This window comes from Marmota monax, unplaced genomic scaffold (assembly GCF_021218885.2).
Source record: "Marmota monax isolate L192 unplaced genomic scaffold, Marmota_monax_Labrador192_F-V1.1 WCK01_AAM20220418_F8-fsc00171, whole genome shotgun sequence".
NCBI classification, from domain to species: Eukaryota; Metazoa; Chordata; class Mammalia; order Rodentia; family Sciuridae; genus Marmota; species Marmota monax.
In genome coordinates, this window is record NW_026694658.1 from 1527355 (window position 1) to 1545982 (window position 18628).

An 18628-nucleotide genomic window follows, 5' to 3' on the forward strand; every position below is an offset into this window, starting at 1 on the left:
AATAAAAGTCAAATTATTCCTTATTCCTAGAAGTAGTCTAGATGTAGTAATACCTGCCACCAGATAGAGAAACAAATAAAACATACTTTAGTATATGTAACAATATATGACAAAGGCATTTTAATTGCTAAAAGAAAAATAGTTAACAGCAGCACATGAAAGGGAAAACAAAAATACCTACCTGATAAAATATATACCAGATTTATCAAAATTTTAAATGTAAAAAAAAAAAAAATTCAGAGCTGGGATTGTAGCTCAGTTGTTGAGCGCTTGCCTCGCATGTGTAAGATGTGTGAGGCACTGGGTTTGATCCTCAGCACATTTAAAAAAAAAAAAAAAAAAAAAAAAGGTGAAACTGAGATATCATGTCCATCTATACCTAAAAAAAAATATTTAAAAAAAATTTAAAAATATTAAAAGTGCTCTACCACTAAGCCACACCCCCAGTTCTAATATTACTTCTTTTAAACACTGATTATGGGCTTGGGTTGTGGCTCAGTAGTAGAGCGCTTACCTAGCATGTCTAAGGCACTGGGTTCAATTCTCAGCACCACATAAATAAATGAATAAAACAAAGGTCCATCAACAACTTAAAAAAAATTTACAAAACAAAATAACACTGATTATATCACACAAAAAAATCATCAAGGAAGCTAGGCCTGGTAGTACACGCCTGTAAGTAGTCTGGGAGGCTGAGGCAGAAGGATTGGGAGGTCAGAGACAGCCTCAGCAACTTAGTGAGGCCCTAAGCAACTTAGCAATACCCTATCTCAAAATAAAATATAAAATGTGCTGGGGATATGGCTTAATGGTTAAGTTCCCCTGAGTTCAATCCTCAGTAACAAACAAACATACATCAAGGAAATTGATTGTATAAAAACCTAAAATGTTCACAAATATAAAACACTATTAAAATTCAACAATACTACATAAAATATTAATAATATATGTGTAAGAGTTATTTTCATTAATACACAAAGGGGTCTAATAAAAAAATGAACTGCCTAGTGATGTTTTTAGAAGCAAAGGTTTCCAGGATCTAAAATAAAAATCTTGAAAGAAAATTAAAGCAACTATTCCCACAGCAATGCAAGACAGCCCAAAATCCAGAGAACTCTTTGGGAGATAAAGGTGGAAATAAAAATCTCTGAACATTTTCAACTGGCATAACTGCTTCCCAACTCATTTGAAAATTACCACAAATTAAGAGTAAACAGCATAATCTTAACAGCAAATTAGCAAATTAATTAACAAAGTAATCTGTTTAATTCCTAAAAACAACAAAAACCAGAAAGATTTAGAAAAAGGCATTCAAGAAATTGAGTCCAAAACTATAATGTAAGAAAAACTGAAGTCACATAGGTGCCCACATTCATGCATGCACATATGGAAACTCATGCATCTTACATGTTTGTAACTGTTTGCAAGTCACTGAATCATTGAAAAAAAAAAAAAAAGACTTTCAAAAATGAAAGATTATTATCAATTAAAATGACCATGATAACACAAAAACTGAACAAGTTCCCAAAAGGTTTGAGTTAATATATTTTTATTTTGGTTTTTATATTGTGTACCTATGTTTTATATGCATAACAGTTAATAAAATGTTTATATCAATAGTATAGGATTACTATCTAAAAACTTTCACCTCCACTGTTATCATCATCTTTAACCTGAATTACTACAAAGGTTTAGTAGAACTGGACTCTGCATTAATACTCTTAATTTTTACTTTAGTATTATTTATTTTTGCAGTGTTGGGGGTTAAATCCAGGGGAGCTTACCACTGAAGTACATCCTGAATCTTTTTTTTTTAATTTTGAAACAGGGGCTTGCTAAACTACCTTAAACTTGCAATCCTCCTGCCTCAGCCTGTTCCCCTTTAGTCAACTGTCCACACAGTAGCCACAACTATCTTTGTAAAAAGTAAATCATACCATGTCATTCCCCTGTTTAAAACCAATGAGTTCCTATAACTTGTCTCACCCCCACCCATCTTTCTGATCTCACCTTCTACTGTTCTTTCGCTTTCTCCTGTATTCCTGCCACCTTAGGTTTCTTTTAGCTCATGACTTCTATCTCCTTACCATGATTCTTTGCCTGTTAATTTGTAATTCAAATTATCTCAACTAATATTTCACTTTCTCAGACCTTTCCCTGACTCCCCAATCTAAACTGTCTCCTGTTATACTTTCCCACAACACACTGTGCTTTCCCTTCATAATAGCAACATGCATTCACTTAAGTGGATATTTGTTAAATGTGTCACTCCATTACACACTACTCTATGAAGTGAGCATAATCACTACTATAATATCCCCAGAACCTAGCACAATGCCTAGCAATAGATATGCATTCATTATTTTCAGAATGAATAATCCAAATTAGTAGTTATCTCCTTTGGCTGGCACTTAGAAGAAACAACAAAAAATGCAAGACAATTTCTAATCTGAAATTTATAATTAGTCAACCACATATTAGTACTATTATTCTATTTATTGATACCATCCAGAGGTTGGTAAATCTGACATAAAGGGAAATACTCCAATTGCACACATTTTTTTTTTCTTTTACAATACTGAGGCCTGAAGACAGGCACACTGTACCACTAAGCTACATCCCCAGTTCTTTTAATTTTTTATTGTGAGACGAGATGTCACTAATTTACTCAAGCTGGCTTTGAATTTGGGATTCTCCTATCCTCAGCCTCCTGAGTAGCTGGTATGATAGGCATGTGTCAACAAGCCCAACTCACATACAATTTCTATTGTCTCCACACCAGGGTGTAAACTTATACACTTGTTTTTTGTTTGTTTGTTTTTATACTGGGGATATAACCGAGGGGCACTTAACTACTGAGCTACATCCTCAGCCCTTTTAATTTTTTATTTTGAGGGTCTCGCTAAACTGCTGAGGCTGGCTTTGAATTTATGATCCTCCTGCCTCAGCCTCCTGACTTACTGGGATTACAGGTGTGTGCCACCATGCCCAACTGGTATAAACTTAAAGACAAAAATTTGGAGCCAGGCACAATGACACATGCCTGTAATCTCAGCAACTCAGGAAGCTGAGGCAGGAGGACAGCAAGTCCAAGGGCAGCTTGAGCAACTTAATGAAGTCCCAGGCAACTTAGTGAGACCCTGCCTCAAAATAAAAAATAAAAAGGGCTGGGGATGTGGCTCAGTGGTAAAGCGTCCCTGGGTTAAATTCCCAGTAGCCCCTATTAAAAAAATAAAATCAAGAATAAATTCTAGGGGCTGGGGATGTGGCTCAAGCGGTAGCGCACTCGCCTGGCATGCGTGCGGCCCGGGTTTTTTTTTTAAAAAGTAAATTTTAAAAAATTCTCTCTCTCTAAAAAAAAAAAAAAAAAAAACAAAAAAAAAACCAGAATAAATTCTAAATATAGCTGCTTAAATTTATAGATAAAAATAGGTGTTTCCTATTTTAACATCTTTTATCAAGTACCCTATATTCATCACACAAAATTTTTTTTTTTAATTTTTTATTTACTTTTTAGTTTTCGGTGGACACAACATCTTTGTTTGCATGTGGTGCTGAGGATTGAACCTGGGCCGCACGCATGCCTGGTGAGCATGCTACGGCTTGAGCCACATTCCCAGCCCCCATCACACAAAATTCTTACCTTACTAAACAACTTGTTATGTCTTTGTGATTTTCATATCAAAAGCAAAAATACAGGGTTGGGGTTGTGGCTTTGTGGTAGAGATGCTTGCCTAGCACGCATGAGGCACTGGGTTTGATCCCTAGCACCACATAAAAAAAGTAAATACACACAAAAAAACAAGAATATAGGAGGGTGCGGTGGTGCATGTCTGTAATCCCATCGGCTCAGGAGGCTGAGGTTGGAGGATGGTGAGTTCAAAGCCCGTCTCAGCAATGGTGAGGTGCTTAGCAACTCAGTGAGAACCTGTCTCTAAATAAAATACAAAAAAATAAGGCTGGGAACATGGCACAGTGGTTGAATACCTCTGAGTTGAATCCCTGGTACCCTACCCCCCAAAAAAGCAAGAATCTTACAACTAAGAATATTCTACTTATCGTTTTATTTATTTATTTTTCGAGCTGGGGAATAACACTCCAGTCTTTCATGCTAAGCATGTGCCCAGCCACTGGGCTAAACACACCCCATCGATATTTTTATTTATTTATTTTGTGGTGCTGGGGATTAAATCCAGGGCCTTGTGCGTGTGAGGCTTTTTAATTTTCTTTTTTTTTAAATTATTTTATTTTTTTAATTTTTATTTTTTATTATTTTTTTATTTTTTTTTTACATTTTTATTAACTTAAATATCAGGAACATCTGCACAAGGTACTATGCTAAGTTTTAATAGTGATGACTATAATCACCACAGCAATAAAGTCAGTGAAACTACTCCCTGATCTAAAAAAATTAGATAATCTATCGAACAGAAAAATGAAGTTCACAAAATAATGATGAAAGTAGCCAGAGAGCCGAAGGAACACAAATAAAATACATTCTTCAAGAATGAAATTCAGTTGAGTTTTGCAGAGGAATGGGAGTAAAACTTCTAGAGATATGATGAATAGAACAAACACAGACAAACCTTCTAGTCCTTTTTCAAATAGGAAAACACAGAATATAATGTCACAAAATAAGTTTTGTATAAACAGCTGTGTTTCAAGCCTAGAAATCCCACAGTTGCCAAAAATTAAGAAAATATAAACTTTAAAACACTGGGAAGAAATAAATAGAATACTTTATACCTCTGAATGACTTCATGCTAGAATAGCAAAGATCAGAAAAGAGTTCACGTAGCATATTCTATAAGCAAAGGAACCTAGAAATTAACTGCCTGCCCAAAGACAGGAGCAAAAAGTCCCATGAGAAACTGAGGCCTACAGATTAAGACTCATATTAGTATGAAGCAAAAATTCATATTATCTAGATGATTTACCAACAATAAATGCAGAAACTGGCATTAACAGTTGGTCAGAAACCAATGAAACCCATAAAGTCATCACAGACAAATGCAAAAACGCCAGGTATTGAGGGGTAATGAAAATGTTTTATATATTCATCAGTGAAGTTTAATTGTGGGAAACTGCAGAGTTTACAGGACAAAGGAACCTATTTCTTCAAAAAATGAATTGCTGGGGCTGGGGATGTGGCTCAAGCGGTAGCGCGCTCGCCTGGCATGCGTGCGGCCCGGGTTCGATCCTCAGCACCACATACAAAGATGTTGTATCGCTGAAAACTAAAAAAAAAAATAAATAAATATTAAAAATTCTCCTTCTAAAAAAAAAAAATGAATTGCTAAGAAGAAATAAGACAAAACAAAAATGAAAAGTGAAATATAAAGAGAAACTTCAGCAATATAGCAGTTGGGTTAGATGGTGCACACCTATAATCCCAGCTACTTGGAGGCTAAGATATGAGGATCACAAGTTTGAGGCCAGCTTGAGCAATTTAGCAAGACCCTGTCTCACAATTAAAAAAAAAAAAAAAAGGGGGGCCACAAGTGAAGCCCCATTGTAGAGCAATTGCCTAGCATGTGCAAGACCCTACGTTCATTCCCTAGTATCGCAAAAGAAACCAAAAGATAGACAGATATACTAACCGCTTAAGGTATGGAACTTACCTGGATCCTTATCCAAACAAGTAAACTGAAAAATACATACAAATTTGACATCTGAGTCAACTAAAAATTTGAACAATGACTGGATATTTAATAAATTAAGGCATCACCATTAAGCTTTCTCAGGCATAATAGTATAATGGATATCAAAATATTTACAGATGAAATGATATGGTGTCTAGATTTACTTACAAACACAAGAAAGGGAGAAAAGGGTGAAAAAATAGATTCAGTGACAAGCCTAGCTAAGAACTGATAATCTTTTTAAGCTCAGTGGTGGATAAATAAGAATTCATTATTCTGCTCTACACTGGTATATACTAAAATTTTTTCCATCAACATTTTTCTTTAAAGCCTTACAAAATATCCTTTATCTCTATAATAAAGTAATATTTTAATAAGCATGTTATCTTCACTTACAAGATTCTTTTATTCTTGTGATCTAATCTCCAAATGTTCTCTCTTCAGGCTATTTGTATTTTCTTATAAACAATTCTTTGTTGTTGTGGTGTTGTAGTAGTACTAGATGGACAGCATGCCTTTTCTTATTTTTATGTAGTGCTAAGTGCCTCACATATGCTAGGCAAGCGTTCTGCCACTGAGCTACTGCCCCAGCCCTACAAACATAATTTCAATAAATAATTTTTATTTATTTTATCCATAAATTTCAGTAAGTTAATTTTTTTCCTAAAACACAATTTCTGTCTGATTAGCATGGCATTAAATAAGTTATTTTACATTTTAAAAAGCTATTCCACAATTTATGGACTGGGGTTGTGGCTCAGTGGCAGAGCGCTTGCCTCACATGTGAGGCACTGGGTTAGATCCTCAGCAACTCATAAAAACAAATAAAAAACAAACTAAAGGTACTGTGTTCATCTACAATTAAAGAAAAGAAAATTAAAAAAAAAAAAGCTATTCCACAATTTAAAAAGCTATTTTTCTCCTTCCTATTGTATCAATAGTTGTTTGCCCTTCCTAATTTTAGCTTTCTTTCTTTCACCGTCCTAATTTTTAGCTTTCTCATATGTTTCTTTATTTGGCTAGCTAATAAATGAAATATTAGATAAATTACCTATTTTTAAAGGACTTAGTTCTCATTCATGCTGAGTTTAAAAAAAATCAGTAGTCAGGCTATTTCCCTCAGTACAACTTTGTGTCCAAGATAACTGACCTCCCTCCTCCCAATATTGAATCCAGGGCCTCCTGCAGATTAAGACATGCTCTATCATTGAGCTACATCCCCAGCCCCAAGATATTTTACTATTAAAAATTCTACTTTTCTTTTTTGGTACTGGGGATTGAATCCAGGGGCTCTTTACCCTTGAGTTACATCATTAGTCTGTTTTATTTTTTATTTTAAAACAGGGTCTCGCTAAAGTGCTGAGACTGGCCTCAAACTGTGATCTTCCTGTCTCAGCCTCTTGAATTGCTGGGGTTACAGGCACATGCCACAGCATCCACCTTCTACTTTCTTTTTTTAAATACATTTTTTTCTGCTTACCAAAGTTAATATGGCCCCCCAAAAAATCCAAGTATTAGAAAAATATATTTTAAAAGTATATATACACACATTTCTAAAAATGACTGCAATCCTATACTTGAGTAAATATTAAAATTTCCTTGTGTTCCTCTTGATTTTTCAGCACAGAGTAACATACATATTAAAAACACATAGCAGATTATGCTTTCATATTACTTTACAACAAGTAAATTACTATTTTCCCCAACTGCTCTGTGCTCTGGCATCTCTAGTCCAGGATATACAGAATTCTCATTTTTTAAAAATTTTTATTCTAATTTGTTATATATGACAGCAGAATGCATTATACTTCATATTACACATATAGAACACAATTTTTCATATCTCTGGTTGTATACAAAGTATAGAATCCTCATACTTAATGCCTACAATACAATATTCCATTTCTAATTGATTAGAATATAGTTGTCTTTGATTTCTGCTGCATTGAATAAACATCAGTAGCATTTTCTGTACACTCAACAAACATTTCTACAGGAAAATTCTTTAAATGGTATTGTGGATTAAAGTGTATGAGTGATTTGGATTTTTAAACCTTGACAATCTGTTAGGTGAATACTGAATACTATTTTTTAAATATTTTTCTTTAAGCCCAACACAAATACAAAAGAGTACACAACTCAAATTTTAAACTCAAAGTTCAATAAATTTTCACAAAGTAAATACACAGCATCCAGATCAGAATCCCCAAGGCCGGGATTCCACCTCTTGGGTCCCCTTCTTCCTCCGGGAGAAGTCTTTTCTGCTGTCCTTTAATAAACTTCTAATTTCTACTCTGGAAAAAAAAAAAAAAAAAAAGAATCCCCAAGGCCTCCCCTCATGGTCCTAGATAGTCACTGTTCTACCAGGGTAACCTCTCCTAACTTCCAACACGTTAATTTTGGCTGCTTTTGAGAGTCTATAAATGGAATCATAAAGTATACATATACTCACAATTTCCAAACGATGCAACAAGGTACCTTGGTGCACTGTAGGACATTTTAAATCTGAGAGAAATAATATTCAACATCTGTATCACGCTGTACCAACTCAGACTGTTACCCTTACTTTCATTGATATCTTTAAGAAGCTGTTTTCAGTTTTTGCTGTGATAAAAATGTGCAAAAATATGGAACAGGAAATGAGTGTTGATGTTCATCTGATTCTAAGGTTTTGAGATGTTGTACAGTGCCCAGCAATCACAAACATCCCATTAATAATTGTGATTGTTACCCCCCCCACACACACACACACACAATGTTTTGTCTCCACATGTCCTGTAGAATTGCCACAGTACAAATTAATCTGTCCTTCATGTTTTATACCTGGGTGCCTCCTTTCATCACTACTCCTGTGTTTGGATAAAAGTTACTTGAACATAAGCACTATCATAATGGGGTATTCTATTTGAAAACTGGGATAACTACTAAGTGCCTCAACGATAGCATATACAACATGGATACACTGGTCTATGAGGTAATTCACATACAATGGGACGAAGCTGGACATGGAGAGATTTCACTGTACTATTCAGAACAGCAAACTATTTAAAATTTATGAATTGTTTACTTTGGGAATTTTCCATTTAATATTTTTAGATCATGGCAGATCACAGGTAACAAAAACCACAGAAAGTGAAATCTCAGATAAAGAGAGACTACTGTACTGTGTTTGATTTATTTTACTCACTAACATTTGTGAAACTCATCTATCTTATTTCAAGTAGTTGTTCATTCATTTTCACTGTATAATATAACTATTCCAGAATTTATTAATTCTCCTATTGATGAGAATTTGGAAAATTTCTACGTATGTATATCTTAAAGTGGAATTAATGAATTATAGGATGTATATATACAGGCATATACATTCAGTTTTAGTAATGTTAGTTATCCAAAATGATATATCAATTTACACTCCTACTAACACTATACAAGTTTTTATTGTTCCATATCAACAATTTTTTTCTTTCTCGTGTAATCATTTTGATGAGTGTATGGTGAAAAAATACTTCCCTGAAGATGAAATGAGACTAAGTAACTAACTGGCTTTTGAATATTCTCTTTTTTGAATGCCTATTAAAGTTCTTTCATTATTAAAAAAAAAAAAAAACAACTTTTTTTAAAAAATGAGTTATTTTTCTTTGCTATTAATTTGTATTTCTTTAGATGTATATGGCTCCTGTCAGATATATGTACTGCAAATATCTTCTACCATTCTGTGGTTTGGCTTTTCACTCTCTTAAGGTATCTTTTGATGAACAGATGTTTTGGATTTTAATATAGTCATTTAAAAAAAAAACTTTCTTTACAGTTAGCTGATTTGTATTCCATTTAATAAATCCCTGATGACATAATAGAAAATTTTTTCTTATAAAACTATTAGCCAGGTATGGTGGCGCATGCCTGTAATCCCAGCTCCTCAAGAGGGTGATGCAGGAGGATCACAAGTTCAAAGTTAGCCTCAGCAACTTGGTGAGCCTAAGCAACTTAACAAGACCCTGTCTTAAAATAAAAAAGGGCTGGGGATGTGGCTTAGTGGTTAAGCATTCCTGGATTCAATCCCTGGTTTAAAAACAACAAGAAAAACAAAAACAAACTCAAAACTATTTTATTTTTCACATTTATATCAGCAATTCATTTGGAAATGATTTTTGTATATGGTGTGAGGTAAGATTAAGATACCTTTTCTCTCCTCACAGATACCAAACTGACCAACACCATTTCTTTGACCTTCCTTTCCCCATTGTACTATGTCTCTTTTATCATAAAGCAAGTGACAGTCTACATATCAGTCTTTTTCTGAACTATTTTTGTTTCACTGCTGCTAATACTATACTATCTTAATCTTTTTTTCATACTTTTGAAAGTATTACTGCTAGGTATTTGGTGGTGTAAGTCCCACAGATTTTGTTCTTTCATCTTTTTGACTGCCTTGGCTTGATCTGGCATTTGAATCTGCATTTCAGTTGTGCATCCTTTGATGATTACTGAGCATTTTTCCTCATATAAGCTAGCCAGTTCAAGTTCTTTGGACATGAGGTAGTTTGCCTTTTTCATACTGATTTGATCTTTCTGTATTAGGAAAGCTGTCTTTTACCTGTTAAATCCCACCTATTTTTAAAAAAAAGTATTAAAAAGTATCAATTTTATTTTCCCCTCCTGGTTTTTGGTTTCATGCTTAGAAAAGTCTTCTCCATACCAAGATGGCAGTACAATGTTGGCAAGATAAGTAGCAGAGGTATTCACCTCTTTATAAATTTTTAAAAATGCTTTACATTTTTATAATTTGTAAATTACCTTAAAAACAATTTGTTTCAAAGCTGGGCACACTGGTACATGACTGTAATCCCAGCAACTCGGGAAGCTGAGGCAGGACAGCAAATTCAAAGCCAGCCTCAATGACTTAGAAAAACCCTGTCCCAAAAAATTAAAAAGGCTGGGATGTAGATAAGTGGTTAAATGCCCCTGGGTTCAATCCTGGTACAAAAAAAAAAAAAAAAAAAAAAAAACTTTCAAGAAGACATTTCAGCCATTTCCCACTGTAAAATATACTGACCCAATAATTTATTCTAACACTTCCAAGATTTCAATAGCCATATTTATTTATTTATTTATTTATTGAGAGAGAGAGAATTTTAATATTTATTTTTCAGTTTTCGGCAGACACAACATCTTTCTTTGTATGTGGTGCTGGGGATCGAACCCGGGCCACACGCATGCCAGGCAAGCGCGCTATGGCTTGAGCCACATCCCCAGCCCTCAGTAGCCATATTTAAATCTTTCAATTCATGTGGAATTCATTTTGGTACATAGTATGATACCTCCAAATTTGTGACAATCATTTTTTGCAAACTTACCTCTATACCCTGGTTGTTAACTCTTTCCTTCTGTTCTCAGAGAAAAGATGTATTTCTTTCCCCAATGTCAATTTAAGACTAATTCCTTAATTTATGAATGATGAAAGAGGAAAGACCAAAAAGCTCCAAGACTCATTATTTAATGCTTCTGCTCCTTAATCTATTTTCTGCCTAACTAGTATATTCAATCTCTCTTTATCTCTCTCCCTTCCCTTCTTCAGGAGCAGTCAACATTCCTATTTCTTGACTTTCTATTCACTGCACAGCCTTCTCTACTAGTATTTTGCTACTATGCCTTCATCTGAAACTACTGACCAAAATTAATATAGTGACATTGGAATACACCAATCAAGAACATAGGGAGGGGTTGGGGTAGCTTAGTGGTAGAGCACTTGCCTAGCATGTGTGAGGCACTGGGTTTGATCCTCAGCACCATGTAAACATAAATAACGGTATTGTGTCCATCTACAACTAAAAATATTTTCAGGGCTGGGGTTGTGGCTCAGTGGTAGAGCACTAGCCTAGCATGTGTGAGGCCCTGGGTTCGATCCTCAGCACCACATAAAAATAAATAAAAAAATAAAGGTACAATACCTTTGTGTCCAACTACAACCAAAAAATAAATATTAAAAAATGTATTTTTAAAAAAATATTGGGGGGGGGGGGCTGGAGTTGTGGCTAAGTGGTAGAGTGCCTGCCTAGCATGCAAGAGGCACTGCATGTTCGATCCTCAGCACCACATAAATGTAAAATAAAGATATTGTGTCCACCTAAAACTTAAGAATACAATATTAAAAAAAAAAAATAGGGGGATTGGAATTGTGGGTCTGTGGTGGAGCGCTTGCCTTGCACAAATGAGGTACTTGGCTTGATTTTGAGCACCACATAAAATAAATAAAATAAAGGTACTGTGTCCATCTACAACTAAAAAAAAACAAAACACCACACACACACAGGGATATTCCCCCTCAGAGGGAAATTTTAAAAAATATTTTTTAATTTATCAATGGACCTTTATTTCATTTATTTATATGTGGTTCTGAGAATTGAACCCAGTGCCTCACACATGCAGCCAAGCGTTTTACCACTGAGCCACAACCCCAGACCTGAACATATGGAAATTTTTTATTCCAAAAATAGTACGGTATTTTGTCTATGACTATGCCTACTGATGGAACTAGGGATTATAGAAGAGATCTGATTTTTAATTTGGCTCTTAAGTGGAGAAAACTGTAAACAATTCATTTTCTAAAACTTCTACAAGTTAGGAAGGGAATGAGTATCTATATTTATGTGTGGACTTAAAGTGCTTAAAAAATGTTTTATGTGTGAGTACAGTATTTAAATATCCTTCTTATATCTCCATTAAAGAATGGAATCCTCAGCTGGGAATAGTGGTGCAGGCCTGTAATCCCAGTGACTTGGAAGGTTAAGGCATCAAGTTAGAGGTCAGCCTCGGCAAATTAGTGAGGCCCTAAGCAACTCAGTGAGACCCTGACTCAAAATTTTAAAAAATAATAATAGTAAAAAAAGAATGGAATACTGATTGACTTTCTCTGTATTTCTATAGGTGTTCATAAAAAAATTAGTTCTATAATATCTTCCATTAAAATAAACTACTACCTGAAGATACAAATTCTTTCCAAGCAAAAAAGCAAAGTACTCAGAAACTAAACCCTAGATTTGAGAACTTGACTCAATCACTTAACTTTCTCACCTATAAAACAGGGTCATACTCTACTTCACACAGTTTAATTGTGAGGCTAAGACAATATAGGTCAAAACACTTAACACAGTTCCAGGCACATATCAAATACCTTCCTTCACTTTAGCACAGTACCATATTCACAATAATATACAACCAGTAAGGAGTAAAGTGTGACTGGCATGGAAGTGCACGCCTGTAATCCCAGGGACTCGCCTGTAATCGTATAGCAACTTCAAGGCCAATTTAGGCAATTTAGCAAAACCCTGTCTAAAAAAATACAAAGGACTGTAGAGGATAGTGGTAAAGCACCCTGCGTTCAATCCCCAGTTGTTTTTTTTTTTTTAAAGGAGTAAAAGCGTACCAAAAAGAAGCAATTTCAAAACTTTGTGAACTATGTGAGACAGAAAATGTGGCAAAGCACCATCTGTTCATACCAGCTAATAATAATCTTCAAAGGAAAACCTTCAATTAAAAGTAAAAGTTACTAAAAATGCCCAAATATTTTGAAGAAATTCAAATAGCAAAAATAAATTCCCAGTGATTTCCTCTAAAAAGTGTACCAGATTACACATGATTTAATAAAATGGACAGAGACAGCACTCACAAAACTGCAGTTGTCCAGTTTGAGAAAGATCTAATTTGTCCTTGGGGAGGAATATACCTTAAATGAACAGAATTTCCTTACCTACATACAAAAGTAAACCAATGTATCAAGGAATTTGAAAGGAGGGAAGTTTTCCTCTAAATCCAAAGACAATAATATGCATAGCCAAAATTAATCTTCTCCAAATAATGGGGGGGACACATTTTAATTGTTAAAATTAGGACAAAGAAACTGGATTTAGCAGAATGCAGTATGCCAGCTGCTAATCCTGAAAAAATATTCCGAGGGTGGAGAAAGAAGGCAATCTTCCCAATAAAACTTCCATAACACACCATACAGATACATGAACATACACATCTGTTAAATATCAGTTTACACTGTTCCAGCCAATTTACAAATCAAGAAGAAGTATAATCAAGAAGAAGTAAGATTTTATTTTTTTAAGATTTAAAAAAATAAATCCTATTCTACTTCTAGTTACATTTTGCGAGGCAGCTACTGGTGACTAGGGGTTATCCATGCTGATTCAAGGCAAGCACTGAATAATAAATCCAGTGTTCACGTTCAAATGTGGAGGGGCAGAGGAAAAGGGAGGCTCCGAGTTCATAAAGTTCTCCTCCCTCTGAAAACACTGCAAAAATTGTCTAAGAACACTTACCCTTGCAACTCCTTGGAGACTTTTTGTTCAGAGATTTTTGAGGGGGAGCGACATAGGAATGCTGCACGATTGCAACTTTCAAATACATAATTTAAATTTCTAAAGTTTTTTTTTCTTTCAGGAAATTTCATCCCTTCCTTTTTAAAGAGTGGATCAACACTCTCATATTAATAAAATCCCCAATTCAACACCAAATGTCAACCAAAAATTTCGGAACTTTAAAGTACATGCAAATAAAGCACACAGACTATTTCCAATACCCAACTCCCTTCCAATTGGGATCAAAAAGAAGAAAGGAGGCAACGCGAGGCGGGGGGGGGGGGGGGGGGGGGGATACTTGGGAAAGAAGGGCAATGGGGTGAGAAAGTGGAAGGGATGGGGAGGAGCAGAGCAAAAACTCCAGCTGATGCTGATACTTAACTGAAAGAACAGAATGGAAAATATAGAAGAGGAGGATGGGACAGAGGCGCAACAGAGGAAGTCCACGCAAAAGGCCTACTCCAGGGGGCCACAGTGTAGAAGGGAACACCAAAATGGGGTAACATTCATTAGGAAGAAATATCAAGACCCTAAAGTTTAGGAGAGAGAGGATAAGAAGAGAGGGTGTTTCCTGTATTGGAATCGCGGATACCGCACCAGACGTCTCGGCGGCTAGCCCGCTACGAGGGGTGAGGGGTTAACTGCGGGGGTTCGCAGACGTGGAAGGGGGTGCGGCTCCAGAGGTTGCGGCAGGAGAGCCCGGAGCAAGCCAGCGGTCCGTACCTTATAGTAAACATCGAACTGGATGTTCTCGGGCAAGGAGCGGATGTCTCGGCGGGAGCGGATGTAGTTGTCCACGACAGCGGAGATGGCGGTGTTGTACAGAGTCTCTGGGATCCACTCTAGTTCCACGGCCGCCATCTTCCTTCCCTCCTCCTCCGCCTCCTCCGCCTCCTCCTCCCGAAGGCCCCCGCCTCCCTCCGTAGCGAACTCCTCTGCGGCCCCGGAGGATTCGGAGGGGCGGTGGCAGCCACGCGGGCACACGGTAGAAGGGCACGGCAGCCCTGGCTCCTAGGGGGCGAGCTGCAGGGAAGCGGCAGCAGACGCAGGCGCGGGTAGAGAGCGGGACAGGGAGCAGCAGACAACCGAGGCGAAGCCTCACATTCCGGGTTTGAGAGGAACCCGGGTTCCGTCCCAGCGCCGATCTCTGCAGGGGCGGGACTGCGTGTGCGGCGTCATGACGTCAGCGCACGCCGATGCGCTGGAGGGAAGGAATGCGGCAGGCGGAAAACTTGGGAAGAAAGAGCAACGTCTCTCCCACACACATCCTACTTTTTGAGGGGCCTGGGATGAGGGTAGATGCGAGACTCTGCCCAGGGATAAGCTATTACAAGTTTTTAACCCTCCATTCTGAATCACTCGAGTCCTTCAGCAAAATTCTGTATCGGGTTGCTTGGACGCGGATCCTTTTGAGTTTCAGGTAAAAGTTTGGATCCTCTCCCTAGAAAAGTACACAGTAATCCATACGTTGAAAATTATGCATTCAGGGAATTCACAAATCGAAATCCTTCCTTAGCCAAAGTCCTAAACCCAAGTTAAGAAACCGCTGTCCAGGAACTAGAGGTTATGAGGGAAGGGATTGCTTTTGATTGTATGACCTATTCTCCCCGTTGGAACTTTTATCACTCTTCTTAATCCAAATAAAATTTACAAAAATAAAAAAAGAATAGGAGTCGCTCTAGAAGAATTAGGTAGAAAGATTAGCCTGATTATGGCTGACACAAAGACGACTGTAGTGGTAAGATTTTTAAAAAGGCTCTTTCTTGTCAATGAGAGGACTTAATGATAGAAATTAATATTTCAATCTTCTTCCAGGATTAACAGTCCGACTTTAAAGGATTATCGAATAAATGGGTGTCCTTGTTTCAGCTGCTTTCCTTCCTCCGCCTGAAAGTCTGCTATAAATGTAGTTTAATTTTAAAAGTCTGATTTGAAGAACTTGCAACATCTTTCTGTTGTAGGAATTTAACAAGGAAATTATTGCCATTGCAGTGGATGACACTATCTCATAGTCACTCTATAACAATGTAAATACTGAAGACACCAACAATAATAACCTGATATTTAGCTGTAAAGGAAATGGAAGGAGTTCTTTAAATTTACCCTTCACCCAGGTATTTCAGTTAATAACAGTGGTTAGATAACTTAGTGAAAGAAAGAAATATGCCATGCCATAGCACAGGCCTGTAATCCCAGCTACTCTGGAGACTAAAGCTGGAAGATTACAATTTGGAGGCCAGCCTGGGCAGTTTAATGAGAGACCCTGTCTCAAAAAAGATGGGGGGGGTGGGTTGGCCACGGGAAAGCGGCATATAACTCAGTGGTATGTAGCACCCCTGGGTCCAATCCCCAGTACCAAAAAAAAAAAAAAAAAAAAAAAGAAGGAAAGAAACACATTTAGTCTTCAGTCTATACTAGTTCTTACTTTATAATCCTAATTTTATAAACCTAAAAAAGATGGTTGGCAAATGTAGCAAGAAAAAAAATTATAAATACCAAATTACATTTTAATTTCAGATAAACAAGTAGTTTTTAAATATAAATGTTTCCATTATGTTAAGCCAAATAAGCCAAAATTAGAAGGTTGAGGGGCTTAAATTTTCTCATATGTGGAAGCTAGAGAAGGAAAAGAAAGGTGTGAGGGGATGTAGCTCAGTGGTAAAAGTGCTTGCCTATCATGCTGTGGGCTCTGGGCTCAAAAAAGAGAGAGAGAGACATTGTGAACAATGGGCCTCTTAATCCTTTCTTCACTGCTTTGAGACTGAGAATTACTAAAATGTGTGAGATGGACTTAGAGACACTGGACAAGATGAGACAGACCAGCCAAAATGATGAGGCCACTGAGAAACAATTTACCGTGAGGGTTAAATGAGTCAGGACTATTAGACTGGCATCTATACAGAGGGTCAAGGGTCAAAGGGGAGAATTGACTCCTGAATTAGAATCCATATGGAGGCTTAGACCCTTGAGAACTGATGAAATGAGAAACCAGTAGAAATTAGGCCATTTTTATTGTATGGAAGAAAGGTTGTCCTTTGCACTCCAGAAAATTAGGTCTTCCAGAGCTCAGATTTGAACTCAGTCATTATACTGTGCTGTTGTTCATATTTTGAACTACAGCATAGAATCTGAGTTTCTAGTGGTCAGGACCAGATCAAAAAAGAACTTATCTGGGAATGGAGCCACCATTTGACCCAGCTATTCCCCTTCTTGGTCTATTCCCTAAAGACCTAAAAAGAGCATGCTACAGGGACACTGCTACATCGATGTTCATAGCAGCACAGTTCACAATAGCAAGACTGTGGAACCAACCTAGATGCCCTTCAATAGACGAATGGATAAAAAAAATGTGGCATTTATACACAATGGAGTATTACTCTGCATTAAAAAATGACAAAATCATAGAATTTACAGGGAAATGGATGGCATTAGAGCAGATTATGCTAAGTGAAGTTAGCCAATCCCTAAAAAACAAATGCCAAATGTCTTCTTTGATATAAGGAGAGTAACTAAGATCAGAGTAGGACGAAGAGCAGGAGAAGAAGATTAACATTTAACAGGGATGAGAGGTGGGAGGGAAAGGGAGAGAGAAGGGAAATTGCATGGTAATGGAAGGAGACCCTCAGGGTTATACAGTGGAGGGGGTAGAGAGAGAGGAGGGGAGGAGAGGGGAGAGGTGGGGAGGGGGGAGGGTGGAGGATGGGAAAGGCAGCGGAGCACAACAGACACTAGTATGGCAATTTGTAAATCAATGGATGTGTAACTGATGTGATTCTGCAATCTGTGTATGGGGTGAAGGTGGGAGTTCATAACCCACTTGAATCAAAGTGTGGAATATGATATGTCAAGAAATTTGTAAAGTTTTGAACAACCCACAATAAAAAATTAAAAAAATAAATAAATAAATAAATTAAAAAAAAAAGAGCTTATTATGCTGCAAGTGGCCTTGGACTTTATCTTGGAGACAATATGAAAGTAAAAGTATCAGACTTGTGTGTCAGAAACATGACAAGTTAGGTGTGGTGGTTCATGCTTGTAGTCCCAGGTACTGGGGAGGCTGAGGCAGGAGGATCATTTGAACCCAGGAGTAAGGAAACACTACCTCAAAAAAAAAAAAAAAAGAAAGAAAGAAAAAGAAAAAGAAGCCAGGCATGATGGCACATGCCTATAATACAGTGGCTCAGGTGCCTGAGGCAGGAGGATTGCAGGTTCAAATCCAGCCTCAGCAACTTAGTGAGGCCCTAAGCAGCTTGTGAGATCCTGTCTCAAAATAAAATGAGGTTGGTTAAGCACCTCTGGGTTCAATCTCCAGTACCAAAAAGAAAAAAGAAAGAAAAAGGAAGGAAGATGGCAATAATCTATGACTAGCAGAGAGAACCAGAAGATTTAGAATTATGTATTCCCAGCTCCAGAAGGAAAGAATATGCAAGAGGCCTGCTAAACTGTTAAACTGTCATGGCTTTTTTTTTAATTTATTTTTCATTATTTTTTAGTTATAAATGGACACAATATCTTTATTTTGTTTACTTAAATTTATGTAGTGCTGAGGATTGAACCCAGTGCCTCACATGTGCGAGTGAGCCACAACCATCATCTGCCACTGAGCCACAACCCCAGCCC

The 18628-nt window shown here is 36.9% G+C and overlaps 1 protein-coding gene across 1 annotated transcript in view; it reads right to left on the minus strand.

Annotated features, from left to right (window-relative positions):
* Appbp2 (amyloid beta precursor protein binding protein 2) overlaps positions 1–15170 on the minus strand; it is a 53433-nt gene extending 38263 nt beyond the window's left edge. The window contains exon 1 of the mRNA XM_046423227.2: positions 14732–15170. Within this exon, the coding sequence (XP_046279183.1) occupies positions 14732–14869 (138 nt within the window). The 5' untranslated portion in view covers positions 14870–15170. The remainder of the gene's footprint in view (positions 1–14731) is intronic.
* Between the last annotated feature and the right edge of the window lie 3458 nt (positions 15171–18628).